Source organism: Malaclemys terrapin, chromosome 3, assembly GCF_027887155.1.
Source record: "Malaclemys terrapin pileata isolate rMalTer1 chromosome 3, rMalTer1.hap1, whole genome shotgun sequence".
Taxonomy (NCBI): Eukaryota; Metazoa; Chordata; order Testudines; family Emydidae; genus Malaclemys; species Malaclemys terrapin.
In genome coordinates, this window is record NC_071507.1 from 3,310,204 (window position 1) to 3,326,166 (window position 15,963).

The 15,963-nt window shown below is 61.2% G+C and overlaps 1 protein-coding gene across 2 annotated transcripts in view; it reads left to right on the forward strand.

Annotated features, from left to right (window-relative positions):
• The window catches only part of LOC128833829 (phosphofurin acidic cluster sorting protein 2-like), a 108,704-nt gene that overhangs the window by 89,827 nt on the left and 2,914 nt on the right, over window positions 1-15,963 (forward strand). The window contains exons 9-22 of one of the 2 annotated variants that reach the window (XM_054022007.1): window positions 1,890-2,041; window positions 5,855-5,948; window positions 6,339-6,410; window positions 6,901-7,031; window positions 7,378-7,510; window positions 7,740-7,844; window positions 9,468-9,574; window positions 10,052-10,206; window positions 10,385-10,495; window positions 13,136-13,238; window positions 14,484-14,516; window positions 15,124-15,166; window positions 15,281-15,323; window positions 15,720-15,861. In XM_054022007.1, coding sequence (XP_053877982.1) covers window positions 1,890-2,041; window positions 5,855-5,948; window positions 6,339-6,410; window positions 6,901-7,031; window positions 7,378-7,510; window positions 7,740-7,844; window positions 9,468-9,574; window positions 10,052-10,206; window positions 10,385-10,495; window positions 13,136-13,238; window positions 14,484-14,516; window positions 15,124-15,166; window positions 15,281-15,323; window positions 15,720-15,861 — 1,424 coding nt within the window. The remainder of the gene's footprint in view (window positions 1-1,889; window positions 2,042-5,854; window positions 5,949-6,338; window positions 6,411-6,900; window positions 7,032-7,377; window positions 7,511-7,739; window positions 7,845-9,467; window positions 9,575-10,051; window positions 10,207-10,384; window positions 10,496-13,135; window positions 13,239-14,483; window positions 14,517-15,123; window positions 15,167-15,280; window positions 15,324-15,719; window positions 15,862-15,963) is intronic. The other variant, XM_054022008.1, reaches the window with a different exon arrangement.

The following is a 15,963-nucleotide window of genomic DNA, read 5'->3' on the forward strand; positions in this document are numbered from 1 at the left end:
GCAGGTGAAAAGGCTAAAGCAGCGTGGACAAATCCAAGGTGCCCCAGCTGGACGTCTCCCCAGAGCCCATTCCCTGCCGGGGGTCCTCATCACCCTTTGCTCATGGGCTTGTAGCCAGCGTCCGAGCCCAGAACGCATCAGAGTGAGGGTTGCCATGCGGAGAGGGGGCAGAAATGGACAGGGCAATGTGTCGTCACCGCGTTTAGCTCCCGACGTTTGATTCTCTGGGTTGAGCCGGCGGTAGGTAGAACCGGTTGAGGGCGTTTTGCTGGGAGAGGAGAAGCTGTTCGGTTGTGTTTTCTGCCACGTAACCTTCAGTTTCTTCTCAAAGAACTTCAGTGTCCCTGGGAAGCCTCGGCCTGCTGCGAGGCTGCCCTCCTTAGTGCAGGAGGGGGAGTGCGGGAATTGATGGCTCCCAGAGGGTTGTATGGGGTGCAGAGCTGGCCGGCCTGGTCTGGCATGAGCGACAGCAGGGCTCAGTGGAGGACTTCTCAGATACTCCTGCGACTGGTTGTCCCTTTGTGAAGCCAGATCTGGTTGGTTGCCTGACAACGGGCAGGGTATTCTCCCTTCTGCTAGCGGGTGTTTTGGCGATTACCTTGGTGTCTCCATTCTGTAAGGATACAGTCGGCACAGTTTGTCTGGAAATTACTGCATTGGGGTGGGTCTCAGATGGCTTTGTCCTTCCCGAGTGGTCTCTTGAGCGGAGCAGAGAGTGGCTGGTTTGGGAGGAGTCTGCTAAGCCCTGGGGTTTCCTTGCCAGCGCTTAGTGTCCAGTGAATTTGGATCTCTGCCAGAGAAGGTGGGTTCCAGGCTTCGTTTTGGTTTGACTTCAAGGCCAGGAGACTCAAGCGTGAGGAGGCTGTGGATTCCTAGGTGGCTGAAGGACTCTGCTGTGTCTCTTCAGGGTACGTGATGAGCATATTATGGGGAGGTGATCACTCACCCACGAACTCTGTAGCTCATTTTGACTGAAGCCAGCCCCTGCCCGGCTTTTTGCCTTCCTCACCGCGGGCTGGGTCGGTCCTGTGTGCGCGGGCTGTGGGCGTTAGTCTGGTGGCTTCGGCGCTTGAACGGGGCTGGAGTTAGAGGCTTGGGCCCTCCAGCCCTTGGACTTGTTCGTTTCAGAAGAGCTAGTCCTTCCCGTGAGAGGCAGAGCACGTACGGTCTTGCTTGGCTGCTGGTTTTAGTGCCCCCCTGGGGGTTGATGGGCAGTCTCTTGTCCCTTTTGTGGGCTGCATTTGATACGTCTGTCTGGAAGACCAAGGCAGGTGTCTTCAGGACAGAGGGGTTACAGCTTTGTGCAGGGCACATCCCAGGGCTGTATCCCTGGAGACAGGAAATTAGCCAGCAGTGATGATGGAGCAGGCATGGAGGAGCGCGTGCTGGGAGGTGTCTACATTAGGGCAGGCCAGTCTCTAACCGCCCGTGGCAGGACGCACGGGGGACTGGCCTCGTTTCCCCCGAGGCAGGCCCAGCTGTGTGAAGTTTGGGAAATGGCAGCGTGACCAAGTTCCTGCTGCTGCAACCCTGGGCAGTGACTGTGAGCAGCTGCAGGGAGCTGCGCTTGGGCCCCCGCCCCTTTTGTCCCTCGGGTGGCTTTGTCCTTGCTGCTCCATGAGGACAGGCAGGCCCTGGTAGGGGGATGGCCTGGAGGTGTGTCCCAGAACAGGCTGTAGCCTGGACCTTGCCCTGCCCATGTCAGTGGAGAGAATCCAGGTGCCTGGGCCAGGCTGGGACAGATCCGAGCTGAGATCCCCACACTAGGTGAGCGCCAGCTCCTCCTCCCCTCCCTGCTGACAGGCCTGGGGGGCTGCTCCTCTCCGGAGAGCACGCAGCTGGGGAGGCGGGGAGGGAGCCTTGCTGTTACCTGTGCTTCTCTGCTGCAGGTTCTGGACTCCGACCCGGTGGGTCAGACCCGAGAAGTGGAGGAGGACCTGGGGCTGCTCTACGACAGCTTGGAGGAATGCAACAACAGCGACAGCGGCCCTGAGCTGGAGGATAACGAGAGCGTGCACAGCACCCCCAAGCCCACCCTGAGGTGAGAGCAGACGAGAAATGCAGACGCATCACACGTCCTGCAGCGGGTGTGCAGGGCCAGGCACCGGCAGAGCTCCCCTCGCTGTGCCCCAGGGCCGGGCACAGCTGGGGCTAGTCCCCAAAGGTCAGTTACGCTCTCCTCTACCCCATCTCCCAGCTAGAGCCCCGGGCGGGGCTTTCCTTTCCCGCAGCGTCCTGGGTTCCTTGCCGGCACACAGCCAGCAGCTGGGAGACCCGGTCCCCGGGGCCTGTCACCCCGGTTGATTCATGTGCTTGGAAAGGAAGCTTCCCAGGCTACCGCTGCGCAGCGCCGGATGCTGACCTCGGACAGGGGAGCTGTGTAATGGCCGGAGCAGCACAGTACCTGGCTAGAAGTCGCATTGTCTGCGGAGTGCATTTCCTGTGTCTCCTGGAGAGCCAGCCCAGAGCAGGACTGACAGACTCGCTTGCTGCCGGATGGGACAGAGGGAGGGGGCACGTGCACTGGTCCCCAGGGAGGAAGGAGCCCTGTCATCTCACCGGAGGCCCTCTCATCCCTCTGTCCCGTGGGGGGGACACGCTGTCTACGCTGCAGCTGCGAGCGACCCCCCCGCCCCCCGACTGGCGCTAGCTCCACTCAAGCAAGCGCGCTGAGAATAGCAGTGCGGATGTTGTGGCTCTAGCAGCAGCCCGGCTCTCCCGCTGACCACCCCACTATGGGGAGCATGTTAGCGGGGTCTGCCTGGGCTGGGAAGCAGGAGGTGTATGTCTCAGTAGCTGGGGACTTCCTCATTATTCATAGACATGTCCAGTCCCCTGCTGAACCCCGCTGAGCCCCGAGCCTCACATTGTGGCAGTGAGTTCCACAGGTTAGCTGGGCATTGTGTGAACAAGTATGGCCTTGTGTCAGTTGGAAATTAGCTCCCTTTCCATGTCAGTGACTGTCCCCGGTTCTGGCTGTGCTAGGGAGCAATGTACTTAGCTTCTCTATCCCGTTCACTCTTCTGGGCGCATCTGTCATGGCTGTGCAGCCCTGAGCCCTGCCATCTCTGCTGGCCTCCCAGAGGGTGACTGCCCATCTCTGAACCCCTCTATTTCTGGGGTTACCCCACAGCTGCACAGGCTTTCCAAGGGAGGCCAGCTGAGAGGAGGGTATGGTATTGAATCACACATCCTCCGGCCAGGAGGGCCCATTGCGATCAGAGCACGGGCCAGACACCGGCCCCCAACCATTGCCAGAGCAGAGCTTTTAGAAAAACAGCCAAACTTGATTGAAGAATTGCCCGCGATGGGGAATCCAGCACGACCCTGGGTGAATTGTTCCAAGAGTTCATTCCTCTCTCTGCTAGATGCCTTACTTCCAGTCTGCCTGTCCAGCTCCAGCTTCAACCACTGGATGGTGCTAGACCAGAGCCCTGCTCCCCATGTCAGGACTCAGACTGTCACCAAGTCCCCCCTTCACCAAGCCAAATAGCCAGAGCCCCCGGAGTCTGCCCTGGGAGCCAGGTGTTTTCAGCGTTGGTTTTCGGCTCGCGCCTTTGCCCCTCTGGCTGCCGCAGCCCCTGCCGAGGAGTCTCCGGCGAGCTGCCCACGGTGACACCCACCCAAGGCTCTCTCTGGGGAGTGCCAGGTGCCTTTGCCTCCCACCTCATGACTCTGACTTCCTGAATCCCCTCTTGTGGGGGACTCTGCTGAAGGCCAAGCACTGCCCCCGTCTAGTCTCCTTTCCCCGCTGCGTGGTCGACCTGCTCAGAGCGCTGTCGTCGGTTGGGGAGGGGCCATTTCCCTTAGCAGCAGCCGTATGGCTTTGTTCCTAGTACGCTGAGTGCCGCTGGGTTTTCCCTGGGATTGAACTCCGGCTCCGGGGTCTGCAATTCGCAGGCTCGTCCGACAGGCTTTTGAAGAGATCGCTGCTCTCGTCACTGGCTGTAATACAGCGCCTCTTTTTCTCTTGCGATTCAGCCGCTCCGCTGTTAAGCTCTTGGATGAAGCTGGGGACATTTTGCTCATAGGCTCAGCAGTGCTGCTCTGCCATGTGGAAACAATGCCCTAGATGTCTTGGGTCACGTTCTGCCTCTTTGATAGCCACGGGCCAGTAGGTGTTGTCGTTCTTGGCCCCCTAGTCCTGTGCCCTGGGCTGCTTCTCGGCCCTTTGGCTGCACACCATGTCTGTCCAGCTGTGCTGGGATTCCTGGATCTCCATCAAGCCCTCATTTCCCTCCAGATCTGGGACTTCAGATACCAGCTCCCTTTGCCTGGAGCTCGGGCCTCCACCAGCCAGCTACGTCTTGGTCAGCTGGTTGCTCCATTCCCTACCAAAGCCACAGCAGACGGTGCTGAGAGCCTCCGGAGCTGGGCTGCCTGTGGTTCCTGGCCATTCCTTCCTGTCGCGTGTTCACTGGGAAGATCTTCTCTAGCCAAACCGAGCAGCTGGGGGGGCACTGCAAGAAGAGCCTCGTGATCTCGTGGGGTTCGGGCAGCCGGTGCTCTGTACCCCCAGTCAGCTAGTCTAGTCTCTCAAGCTGAGGTTTGCGAGGGATCTGCCCAGGGCTTGTCTCATCATCATCAACAGCCGGCAGCCAGCAGTCTGGAATGCCCATCGGCAGAGTGGCTGCGGGGTCGACGAGTGTCTGACTCTCAGGTCGTTACGCTCTGGGCCAGGCTGCCCAGGGAGGCAGTGCAGTCCCCGTCACTGGCGGTCTGTAAGGCCAGGGATGGTCTGGGGTTACTTGGCCCTGCCTCAGCGCAGGGGGCTGGACTCGGCGACTCTCCGGGTCCCTTCCAGCCCATGTGTCTGACTGCATTGGGGTAGGTCGCCGACCACGGGGGGTGTTGATCTCAGCTGTGTGTTCCCAGCTTTCTGGTGGGGGTGGGGTGACCTTGGCTCACATTAAACACGGCGCTGTCTGGGAACAGAGAGGTACTCCGGCACTCCCGTGCGTGGGACGTAGCCCTGGCAGCCCCCGAGAGCCCCAGCTATGGGAAGGAGTCAGACCCAAAGGCTCTGCGTCATCCAGCGACAGGTCCCTGAGGCGCCTGACAGCACTGCTGTGTATGACGGCCAGGGGCCGTCCCCCTGCTTCGCTGTAGCAGCCCCCTGCCCCTGGGCTGCCCGCCCACCTGGAGAGCGCCGGTGTATTGCAGGCAGTGCAGCCCCATGGCGTGTTCCCTTCACACCAACTCTCCCCCTCTTGGAGCTGCGTGGCCGCACCACCTCCTGGGAGCAGCCCGGGCGTTAGCGATCCCCGCCCGGCCCAGGCATCCGCGTTCTGTGCCGGCTCCTCCCGTTAGCGATCCCCGCCCGGCCTGGGGATCCGCGTTCTGTGCCAGCCAGGAGCCCAGCCAGCCCCTAGGCACCGCGGGGCCCGGGAGACGTGGCACCAGTCTGAGGTGTGAGCACGCATCAGGCTCCCTCAGACAGTCCCGGTACGGGAGGGCGGGAGTAAATCTGCCCCAGCCCTCCCAGCAGGGAACTGGCCCTTCCTTGGTTCCCAGCCCTGCATGCCGCTTCCAGGAACCACAGGTCCCCAACTCAGTCCAAGTCTCCCCTCCACCCCAGCCCAGTGTGAGTCTGAGGGCAGGATCCCTGGGCCCTCAGTGTCGTCCCTTTGCGGCTCAGCTCCCGGCGCTCTCTGGTTCAGTGTGCCGAGGGGACAAGCTTCACCCCCTCCCCCGGGGACGCCGGGCCAGGCCGGTGCTGGAGCGAGTGGGGGCCTGTCTGTGGCGCTGCGTGCTGGGAGAGGCTGAGGCGGGCTGAGTGGGGGTCCTGGTGTCCTCGTGTCTCTCATCTCGTCCTCTGTCTGTCTCCTTGTGCGTCTGTCTGTCTCTCCTGCAGGCGTTTCTTTGAGGGCGTCTCTCACTCGGGTTCCCAGACTGAGATCGGCAGTCTGCACGGCCAGAAAGGGCAGGAACAGGAGTCCGGCAGCCCTGTGAGTCACGCCCCTGCCTCCTCATCCTCCCCTGGCCACCAGGCCAGCAGCCTGTGGCCTGGGATGTCCCACCGGGAGCCAGGCCTCCCGGGGAGGTGTCTGTCACCTGCGGGGCTCACTCTGCGCTGCATTTCCTTCTCCTTTTCTCTCTTTCCTGGGCGCGCGGACGTCCTTTCCCAGCATAGCCGGACGGAGTAGGAGCGCTCTCGGGGGGGCACTGTCAGGGGGACAGAGGATTGGCGGGAGCTCTGGGGTGCAGGCTGCCCCACGCACGTGTGTCTCCGGAGGCAGCCAGCCCCACATCCGGCTGCCCTGTGCTGGGGGCCACGCGTGGGGCTGCCCTGGGACGCTCTGGGACGCTCTGGTCTAGACTCTGGTTCCCCTCCTCAGGGACAAGCAGAGAAGCGAAAGGCTGGAGCTCCGCGGGCCCTGGAGGAGGTGGGCGTGGAGGTGGTAACCGCGGTGAGTGTCTGTGTGCTGTCAGGCTGGCGGGCGGCCACGGCTGAGCTCGGGTTGTGTGGCTGGCTGAGGCTTTTGGGGGGTGTCCAGCGCCTCAGTGTCCAGGGAACGAACTGTCCCCTCAGGTGGGGGGCAGGGGGAATGCTGCCAGCCGGGGGGCAGGGGCAGACGGGGGCAGGGAGCTGAGGAAGGATGGTCCAGAGGAAGGATGGTCCACAGGCTCCCAGTAGGCCCCTCACAGAGCCTCTGGGCCCCCATGTAGTAGGGCCGACAGCCCGGCCCTGTGAGGGGCCACACGGTGACGAGCGCTCAGGTCTCACGGCGATGGGGTCAGAGACGTGCTGTCACTAGATGGTGAGAGGGCAGAGTGGAGGGGGGTGGGGCAGGGAGGAGGCCTGCCTCAAGGAGACTGGCTGTGGGCCCATCAGCCCCTGGGAAGGGGTCCCGGGCCCCTGGTGTGTCTCCTGTGTCCAGTGACTCTGTGTCCCCTCAGGTGCTGGAGGCGGAGGAGCCCTCCCCACGCCCCGGGGCGGCAGAGGCAGCCGGGCGGGAGAGCAGTGTTGACAGGCTGGCCCAGCTGGCCAGCGCCGGAAAGCCCGAGTCCCCAAACGCTGTGTCGCCCAGGTAAGGCAGCTCCAGGCCGCAGTCCCGGCCTGCACCGCGGGGCCCACCACACTGTTCTCTGGCTAGGAAAGTGCTGATGGACCAGTCACAATGGGATGATAGGGGCCCTGCCCGGTCACGGGTGCAGCTGGCCCGGCCCCAGGGGGAAGGAGGGGGAAGACAGGGGCCCTGCCCGGTCACGGGTGCACTGGCCCGGCCCTGGGGGTGGGGATGACAGGGGCCTGGCCCAGCCCCGGAGGGGGAAGGATGGGGGCTCAGCCCGGCCCCAGGTGCAGCCATCTCTGGTGTAGCTGTTGTGGTGGTGTGGGGACAGAATCTCTAACTCCCGGAGATTCTCCCCCTGCAGCAAAGCTGAGAGCAGACAGGTGTGGCGGCCCCGCAGCACCTCCATGAAGGACCGGCAGAACTCGAAGGGGCAGAGCGACCGCGCCAGCAGCCTGGACAGCGAGAGCTCGCCGGACTCACGGCACAGCGCCCAGGTCAGGGTGCAGCAGTGTGCGTGGGTGGCATTCCTGCCTCTCGCAGGGTGGGGGGCGTGGTGGGGCTGGGCCCCATCTGCTCGCAGCAGAGGCAGTGGGTGGCCCAGTTTCCTGCCTGCAGGACCCTGGCCCATGTGGGTGGAGAGGCGTTGAAGCGGGGCAGTGGCTGGCCTGTGGGAGACCAGGGGATCCCTGCAGCGTTTGATCCTGCCTGGTTGTGCTGTCTTAGGTCCCCCGGAAATCCGTCTATGATCAGCTGAACCAGATCCTGATCTCAGACGAGCAGCTTCCGGAGAGCATCGTCCTGGTGAATGTCGCCGAGTGGCAAGGGCAGGTGAGGAGGGAGGGGAGCCGGGCTGCACACCAGCTGAGCCGGCTGCCTGCGGGGCCGTGGGAGAGGGCAACCTGGCGGGGGAAGACGGCCCCAGGAAATAGAAGGTTTCCAGGCTAGGGCCAAATGTCCTTTGTCCTCGCTTGGGGGCAGCCGCTGGAGAGCAAGACTGGGATTAGCATCCGCGCCTTAGGGACGATGTACTACACGACAGTGCAACAGGTGACCAGGAGAGAAGGAGAACGCGTTCCGGCTTATTGAGAACAAGGAGATCCCAGCTGGAGAGGGTAAAATTGTTGACAACGGGGCGGAAAAGGCAGAAGTGCTAGTGACGGTTTCCGTGCTGGATTTGTAAAGGAACCAGGCTGACGTGCTCGTGTCACACGTGGAGGACGTGCGACGTGCTTTCCAGTCCAGCAGTCACCGGGGAGCGTTAAACACCATCTGCCAGGGGCGAATGTTTTTCAAACAGCAGCCTGGAGAACTTGTACCCAAGAGTCTTAAAAGAGTTGACTGAGGAGATCTCTGAGGCTAATTTTGAATAAATCTTGGAATAGCAGGGAAATTCCAGACGCCCGGGTGAGGGCTGATGTTGGGCCAATATTCCAAAAGGGCAGGTGGGATTAGCTGGCTAGCTGTGGGCCCGTTAGCCCGACATCAGTCCCACGCAGTGGCATGGAAAGGCTGAGATGGGATCCGATTGCTAATGAAGGGTAGGAATAGAATTAATGCCAGCCAAGGTGGGTTTATGGGAAACAGGTCTTGTCCAACAGCCCTGATCCCATCTCTGCTGGGATTCCAAGTTTGGTTGGTAAAGGTAACGGCAGAGATGTAGCGTAGTGAGACTTCGGGACGTGTTTGACTCAGCTCCACGCAAGGCGCCAGTTCACAGACCTAGCGCAGCCTCACGAGAGCCCTCGTTAAACGAGCTGCCTGGCAGAGCTCACCCGCAGTCGGCCCTGGCTGGGCGTGTTTCTGGCAGGATTCCTCAGGGCTCGGTAACACTGGCAGGAAATAGAAATTGCTGCTTTGCGCTCCGGGGAGCTAGCGAGACGGAGCCGGGAGGTGATTTTACCTCTGTCTCCGGCGTTGGCACCGCGGCCAGGTCTGGTGTCCGCCATTGCAAACGTGGAGGGGGCAGAGAAGAGCCGTGGAAACGATGGGAGGGCTGGAGACTGCGCCTGGCCTGCTCAGATTGCTACAGGGGAGACGGGGGGTGACTAGATCCCAGTAGGTAAGTGGGGGAGAAAATGCCAGGGCCGAAAGGAACTTCAGGGGCCCCTCCCCCAGCTGGGAGAACGGGCAGGCAGTTCGGAGTGATCGCACCCCGCTGGAAACGCCCTGCCCCCATGGGAACGGAGTCTCCGCTCCCGCCTCCTCCCGCCGTGCAGCACAGCTCTACGGGGGCCCTGGGGCAGGGCCTGGCGCAGATCCCCCCCCCACCCCCCCCGAGAGAGGGACGCCGCTAGAACTACTCCTACCCGGTGCTGGGATCCGGATGAACTGGAGCCACTGGGGTGAAGAGAAGGGACGTGTGTGTGGGCTCGGGCTGCCGTGGGTCCCGCGGGCTGGGCTGCCTGGAGCTGGGCTTCAGCCCCTGCCTTCTCTCTGGTTTTGTCTCGACAGTACCTGAGCGAGCAGCTCCAGGCGCACAGACAACCCGTTGTCTCCACCTGGTCCGTGGCCGACGTCCAGGCTGCCTTCAACACCATTGTCGCCCGCATCCAGAGATAGTGCGTGCAGCCAGGCGGGGCAGGGGGTGGGCAGAGACTGGCTCGGGGGTGAGGCCTGGCCCTGAGCAGCATGGGGGAGGAGACTGGCTCTGGGGGTGGGGGAAGGGCCTGGCCCAGATGGCACTGGAGCAGATTCAGGGACGTGCAGTGAGGGAGGGGTTTGAAGGAGAAGCCCATAGGTGCTGGGGGGTTGACTGTGCACCATGGCAGGATTGGGCCCTGAGTGCATGGGCTGGGAGCAGGGACGTTGACACTGGACCCTAATGATGGTGGTGTCAGTCTCAACACTGAGAACTCCTGGCTGCTCCCCGTTAGCCCCTTCGCTGAGCCGCGAGGCGGGACACAGCAGACCTGCCCCTGGGGAGCTGTGCCCTTCGTCTGGGCTGCGTGGCCAGCCCGGGGCTTGTCTCCATGGTGGCATCTGTCCCGGCCCCTGCGTGGCTCTGGGTCTCTCAGGGCTTTCTCTTCCTTCTGCAGCTGTAACTGCAACTCTCACATGCCTCCCCCAGTCAAAGTGGCCGTGGCGGGGGACCAGAGCTATCTGAGCATCGTGCTGCGGTTCTTCGTGGAGCAGCTGGCCAGCAAGACCCCAGACTGGCTGAACTACCTCCGCTTCCTCGTGGTGCCACTGGGTAAGAGCCACCCGCTGGGAGCCCCGGTTCTGGGGCCCGCTGGGAAAGGGGCTGCAGGGCCCCCCAAAGGCAGCCCACATGGGGGAGAGGAGGCAGCAGCGGGGGCATCGGCAAGCTCCACTCCCGGGAGCAGCCAGCGTCTCTTCCGGCTGCGTCACTTCCTCCGTCTCCTTGGCAGGCTCACACCCGCTGGCCAAGTACCTGGCATCTGTGGATGGGAGGTACAGTGCCCTCTTCCTGGACACGGCGTGGAGGGAGCTGTTCAGCCGGGCCGAGCCCCCCAGCGCAGGTGAGCAGCAGGGGTGCCCGGGCAGTGCCAGCTCTGGGCTGTGCGGGCAGCTGGTGGTGCGCTCACCTCTCCCCTTTGTTACCAGATTTGCCTGATACTTCGGGGTTCGCTCATTTATTAGGGTTCTGTAATTCTCTCAATGTGCTGCTTGTGTCACTGGGGTTCTCATATGGAGCTCTACTGCTCCCTCCCAATGGAGCTGTCCTGCAGGACCTCGGTTCCCCAGGGCTGGGTTCTTCCAGCCCCAGAATCAGACAAACACACACACGTTTGTGACAATGCGGTTCTGGCGGAACCCAACTGAGAGTGCCAACTCAGGACAAATTGCTCAAATAGGGCAGTTACAGCCCAAGGCTGGGGTTTTTTCCACCTCTAAGGCAAACCAAACCAGCCAGACTAAGAGGACTTCAGTCTCACCCCACTGGCTAACTGCAAGTCTCACAAGCAATCTCCTTAGATACTCCAGTTTCCCAGTATTACCACCAGTACCACTCGTTATGGGGACAAAGGGTTATGAAAACCAATACCCCAGTAAAAGAAAAAGGTTCTCCTGATCCCAAAGGACCAAGCCCCAGACCCAGGTCAATATACAAATCAGATCTTACCCACAAATCACGCTGTTGCCAATCCTTTAGAATCTAAAATCTAAAGGTTTATTCATAAAAGGAAAAAGATAGAGATGAGAGTTAGAATTGGTTAAATGGAATCAATTACATACAGTAATGGCAAAGTTCTTGGTTCAGGCTTGTAGCAGTGATAGAATAAACTGCAGGTTCAAATCAAGTCTCTGGAACATCCCCCGCTGGGATGGGTCATTCAGTCCTTTGTTCAGAGCTTCAGTTTGTAGCAAAGTTCCTCCAGAGGTAAGAAGCAGGATTGAAGACCAGATGGAGATCAGGCATCAGCCTTATATAGTCTTTTCCAGGTGTAAGATCACCTCTTTGTTCTTACTGGGGAAAATTACAGCAACATGGAGTCTGGAGTCACATGGGCCAGCCCCTGCATACTTTGCTGAGGTACAAGGCGTATCTGCCTTCTCTCAATGGGTCCATTGTATAGCTGATGGTCCTTAATGGGCCATCAAGCAGGCTAGGCAGAGCTAATCTCAGCTTGTCTGGGATGTCACCCAGAAGCATAGCATAAGTTTGCCATACAGACAGTATAGAGCCAATATTCATAACTTCAACTACAAAACTGATACACACATATAGACAGCATAATCATAACCAGTAAACCATAACCTTGTCCTAGACACCCCATTTGACCCCCTTTATACAAGATTTGGGTGCCACTACAGGACCTTGGTTGCAACAATGATCTATATGGTCCCAGTTTATGTCAATAATGTCACAACGTTAACAGAGCGTGTCTGAGAGGACCGGGTTAATCAGCACTCCCAAGCTGACCCCTTATATGCCCCTGGACTCAGTAGTCTGCGTTGAGCAGCACTTCAAGCTGCCACCCTCATACGTCCCGGGTTCAGCACGTCCCTATCCCCACTTTCACATTACAAGTGTTCTGGTCGTAACCCACTGGATGAGCAAACCCCACAGGGTTTTTGGCTGCAGGGATCTTTAGCTTAGGTACAAGGAGCATCGCTGCAGAGTGAGTGAAGAAACCAAAAAACAATCATGAGGGGGAGAGAGAGAGAGAGAAGCAACCAGCTTAACCGTGAACGTTATTCATTGCCAGGTGGTAACCACCGGGGAGCCAAACAAACAAAACAGTCATAATATTAAATCTAACTTAAATTTGATTACAGAAGTCAGGGTTAGAAAACTGTAAGTGATCCCACAAGTCAGGGTCAGAAAGCTAAACCTAGAGAGAGAGAGAGAGAGCTGGGTTCTCACCAGTCCGGGAAGCTTGAATCCATTGGGGGTCCCAGCTGGGGGTCCGGAGTGCTGGAGACACGCAGCGCCCCCAGCACGATCAGTCAGGAGAAGATGAAGTCCCAATGGAACTGATGCAGATTTTAGATCCAGGCATCAGAGCACTGACTTGAGCGTGGGTCGGGGTTTTTGTAGGGAAAGAACAATGGTTCAAGGGAGACACTAGATTTGTTTATGGGTAAACTGATGGCTCAAGGGAGTATGCCAAAGTTGTTTTGTTCAGGCTACACAATAGGAACTGCTCATTCCTGGCTATGGGCGGTGTTTCTTGGAGGGAGCTCACAATGCAATTAGGCAGCTTCAGTATTTTGGGTACTAATAGAGGATTTATTACTAGAATTGGTCTGATAACTGCTGAGCTGGGTGTGTGCAAACGGGTACATTAACATCTGGAGCAGAGATCCCCCATCATGCTGTGCTTCCCTGCCTTTCTGGTCCCAGAGTTCTGTGTGGTTCTTGCCTGGGAATCTCTGTTCTCCATTCTGTAGGCTAATGGGGATGCCTCCCTGTCCCATCTCTGATGCAAGTGGGGCTAGGGGCGTTGCCTTAATCCTGTCACCCTTGTCCAGAGAGGTTTAGGGGTGTCTCCCACGGCCTTTTCATTGCTTTTTGTAAGTCTTTCTTCTGATTGGTTTTGGTTCAAGCAGAGGCTGGGAGGGGGGAGAAGGTCTTTCGTGAGTCAGACAGGCTGGGTACTGTGCCCCGGTTCCCCAAGAGCACACAGCTGAGAGGTAACACCTTGCCTCCCCAGACACCGTGGACGTCCCTGGCCGCGTGGCTCAGTTCATTGCAGGAGCCAGCCAGTCTCACCAGCTGCCCATCTCCGAGGCTATGCTGACGTACAAACAGAAGAGGTGAGAGCAGGAGTGAGCGCTCATGCCCGGGGGCACAGGCAGTCGCCCTGGACACCGCCCAGCCTTTCCAGCCGGTGCCAGCTGCTGCCGAGGACCCTTCCCCAGGCAAATCTGGGGCTTGGCTCTTTGAATCCGGCTGGGTGCCCCCGATTTATGCAACGCCCCAGGAAGGTGTCTGAACTAGCCGGATGGCAGAGGAAAGACCAGCAAGGGTGGGGGAGGGGAGGACTGGCCGAGCCCTATGCTGGACGGGCTGGGGTCCCCCAAACTAAGGCAGGGTCTCCTGTGCAGTCCCCTTCTCAGCCGCCTCCCCCCAGTGTGTGAGTGGCAGAAGCAGCCGCAGGAGCCCTGAGAGGGTGGCATTTATCTGGGCATCTCCAGTGCTCTTCCCACCCGGCCTGCCTGTGCCGTATCCCTCGGCGCGGAGTGCGGGGGCCCAGGCAGAGAGCAGAGGTGACCCTTCCCTCCGGGGCCTCATTTCTGATCCCGTGCGCTCTCCTGGTGCCTGCTCGCACTCCCCCTATGCTCGGGGGGCACCAATAGCTGTCGTTCTCTCACGCCGCTGGCCCAGTGCAAGGCTCCCGTGTGCAGCCGGCCAGGTTTCCGCTGTCTGCTGCCACGGAGCCTCAGTGCTTTCTGGCTCAGCTGCCAGGTGGGAGCGTGGCCGGGGACATGGGCAGCCCAGCTGCTTGGACGCTGGCGTCTGGGCTGGGCACTGGGATCCCCGGCCTGTGCTGGCAGACCCAAGGCATACGGTGAGGCCAGGAACGTGAGCTGCAGGCAGAGGGCAGAGCAGCGTGGCCAGCTGGGGAAAAGCCCACAGAGCTACCGACCACCCAGCCTCATTCAGAGAAACCCAGGGCTGGGATAGCAGGGAGAGTGGGGGGGCACTGGCAGAGCTGGGGGGAGCCTAGGCTTGCAGGGGGCTGCGGGTCGGGAGTGAGGGGCAGCGGCAGAGCTGGGGGGAGCAGGGGGCTGTGGGTCAGGAGTGAGGGGCAATGCTAGCCCCTGGGCAGAGCGCTGGGAGGTACCAAGGCCCTTTTCACGCCGTCTGTGCTGGTGGGGTTGGGGAGGGGTGCAGGGGTCAGCCCCTTGAATGGGCCCTGGAGCTGTCTTGCCCCTGGGGAGTGGGCTGGGCCCTGGGGCTGTGCATGGGGCTGGCACTGCGCCCGCCAGGGCCCGGCTGTCACGGCGCGTCCCAGCAGCGCGCTCATCTCTCCCTTCTCTTGGTTTGTGGCACCCAAGGAAGAGAAGCCTCTATTTTGATTTTTATATCAGGTACTGGCCCGTGGCTTGCTGCGCTGTCGCCTCGTTGCGTGTCCCTCCGGCCCATCTGTGTCTGGAATAGAACCAGTGCCCCTGCCCGCCCCTCGGGCTCCCCTCTGCCCTGCGGCCCCAGAGCAGGGCCCGGGCCAGGAGCTTTGCATGTGACCTCCCTTCCCTGCAGCCCCCCTGCGCTGCTCCCTGTTTGTCGCTATCCTGCTCCTCCCCTGCCCTCTCTACTTGCCTGAGCCTGGGCTGCAGTGTCGGGCGGGTGCTGTGCATGGAGGGGACCCAGCCTGGCCCCAGGAGAGCAGGGATGCGCCAGCCCCACAGTGCTCTGCTCCCGCTGGGGTGAACGACTCGGGGGCTCCCCCTGCCAGCCGGGCGGGCTGGGCACTGCCCTACGTGGCGAATGACTTGGGGGTTGCCCCTGCCAGCCGGGAGCGCCAGGCACGGCCCTGCAGAAAGCCTTGCTCGGCCCGTAGGTGGCAACGCGAGCCTGAAGGCACAGCAGGGCCCTGCCCAGTGGCCTGGCGCCCTGCGGCCCTGCCAGCCCCGAAGGCAGCCGCGAGCTCCCTGCGGTGGGTTTGCCGTCTGACCTTTCCCCTCTTCCCTCGCTTAGCCCAGACGACGACTCCTGCCAGAAGTTTGTGCCATTTGTTGGGGTGAGTGTCTGATGGGGGGGACCGCACGCCAGCCCTGCCGGGCGCATGGACACAGGGGGGTGGGGGGGCCGGTCGCAGGGCCAGGGGAGCTGGCTAACGTCTCTCTGTCTGCAGGTGGTGAAGGTGGGGCTTGTGGAACAGTCCTTCAGCGCCTCAGGTGAGCCCACCCTGCGGCCTGGGGCAGTGGGGGGGGGTGTCACTGCTCCGGGCTCTGCCTCGCCCCCTCCCCCCCCAGGATCCACCGGGGACAGCAGGGACCCCGCTGGTGGGGAACCTCAGGGGGCTGCAGCCTTCCAGGGGCCCCCCTCCCTCCCCAAGCCCTGCTGCAGCCTCGGCTGGCCAAGGGAGCCAGGAAGGTCCCATCTACACCCCTCAGGGCCAGGGCCCCAGGACTGCAAGTGCCCATCCTGCCTCAGCACCAAGCCAAAGGCAAGGGGGTGTCATGGCCCTCGGCCCCAGAGCAGCCCCACTGCTGCCCTGGGGATATGCCCACACCCCCCCCCTCAGCCCCCCCATATCCCTCTAACTTGGCCCTGCCTTTCCCTCTTGCTAGTGGACTCTGATGACGCCACGGTCTGCACCAGTTCCCTGCTGAGCTCCGCAACTCCAGCCAGCGCAGGGACCCCCCACAGCAAGGAGGCCATGGGCACCCCACCGCCCTCCCCGTCTGTCAGCAGCGGCCTCTCGGGGGCTGGGTGAGGCTCCGCCAGGGGGACTGGAGGGAGGCCGGAGTAGGGTTAATGTCCCGCAGACTTGTTAACCATTTCCCTCCAGCAGAGCCAGCCACACTGCTCTGT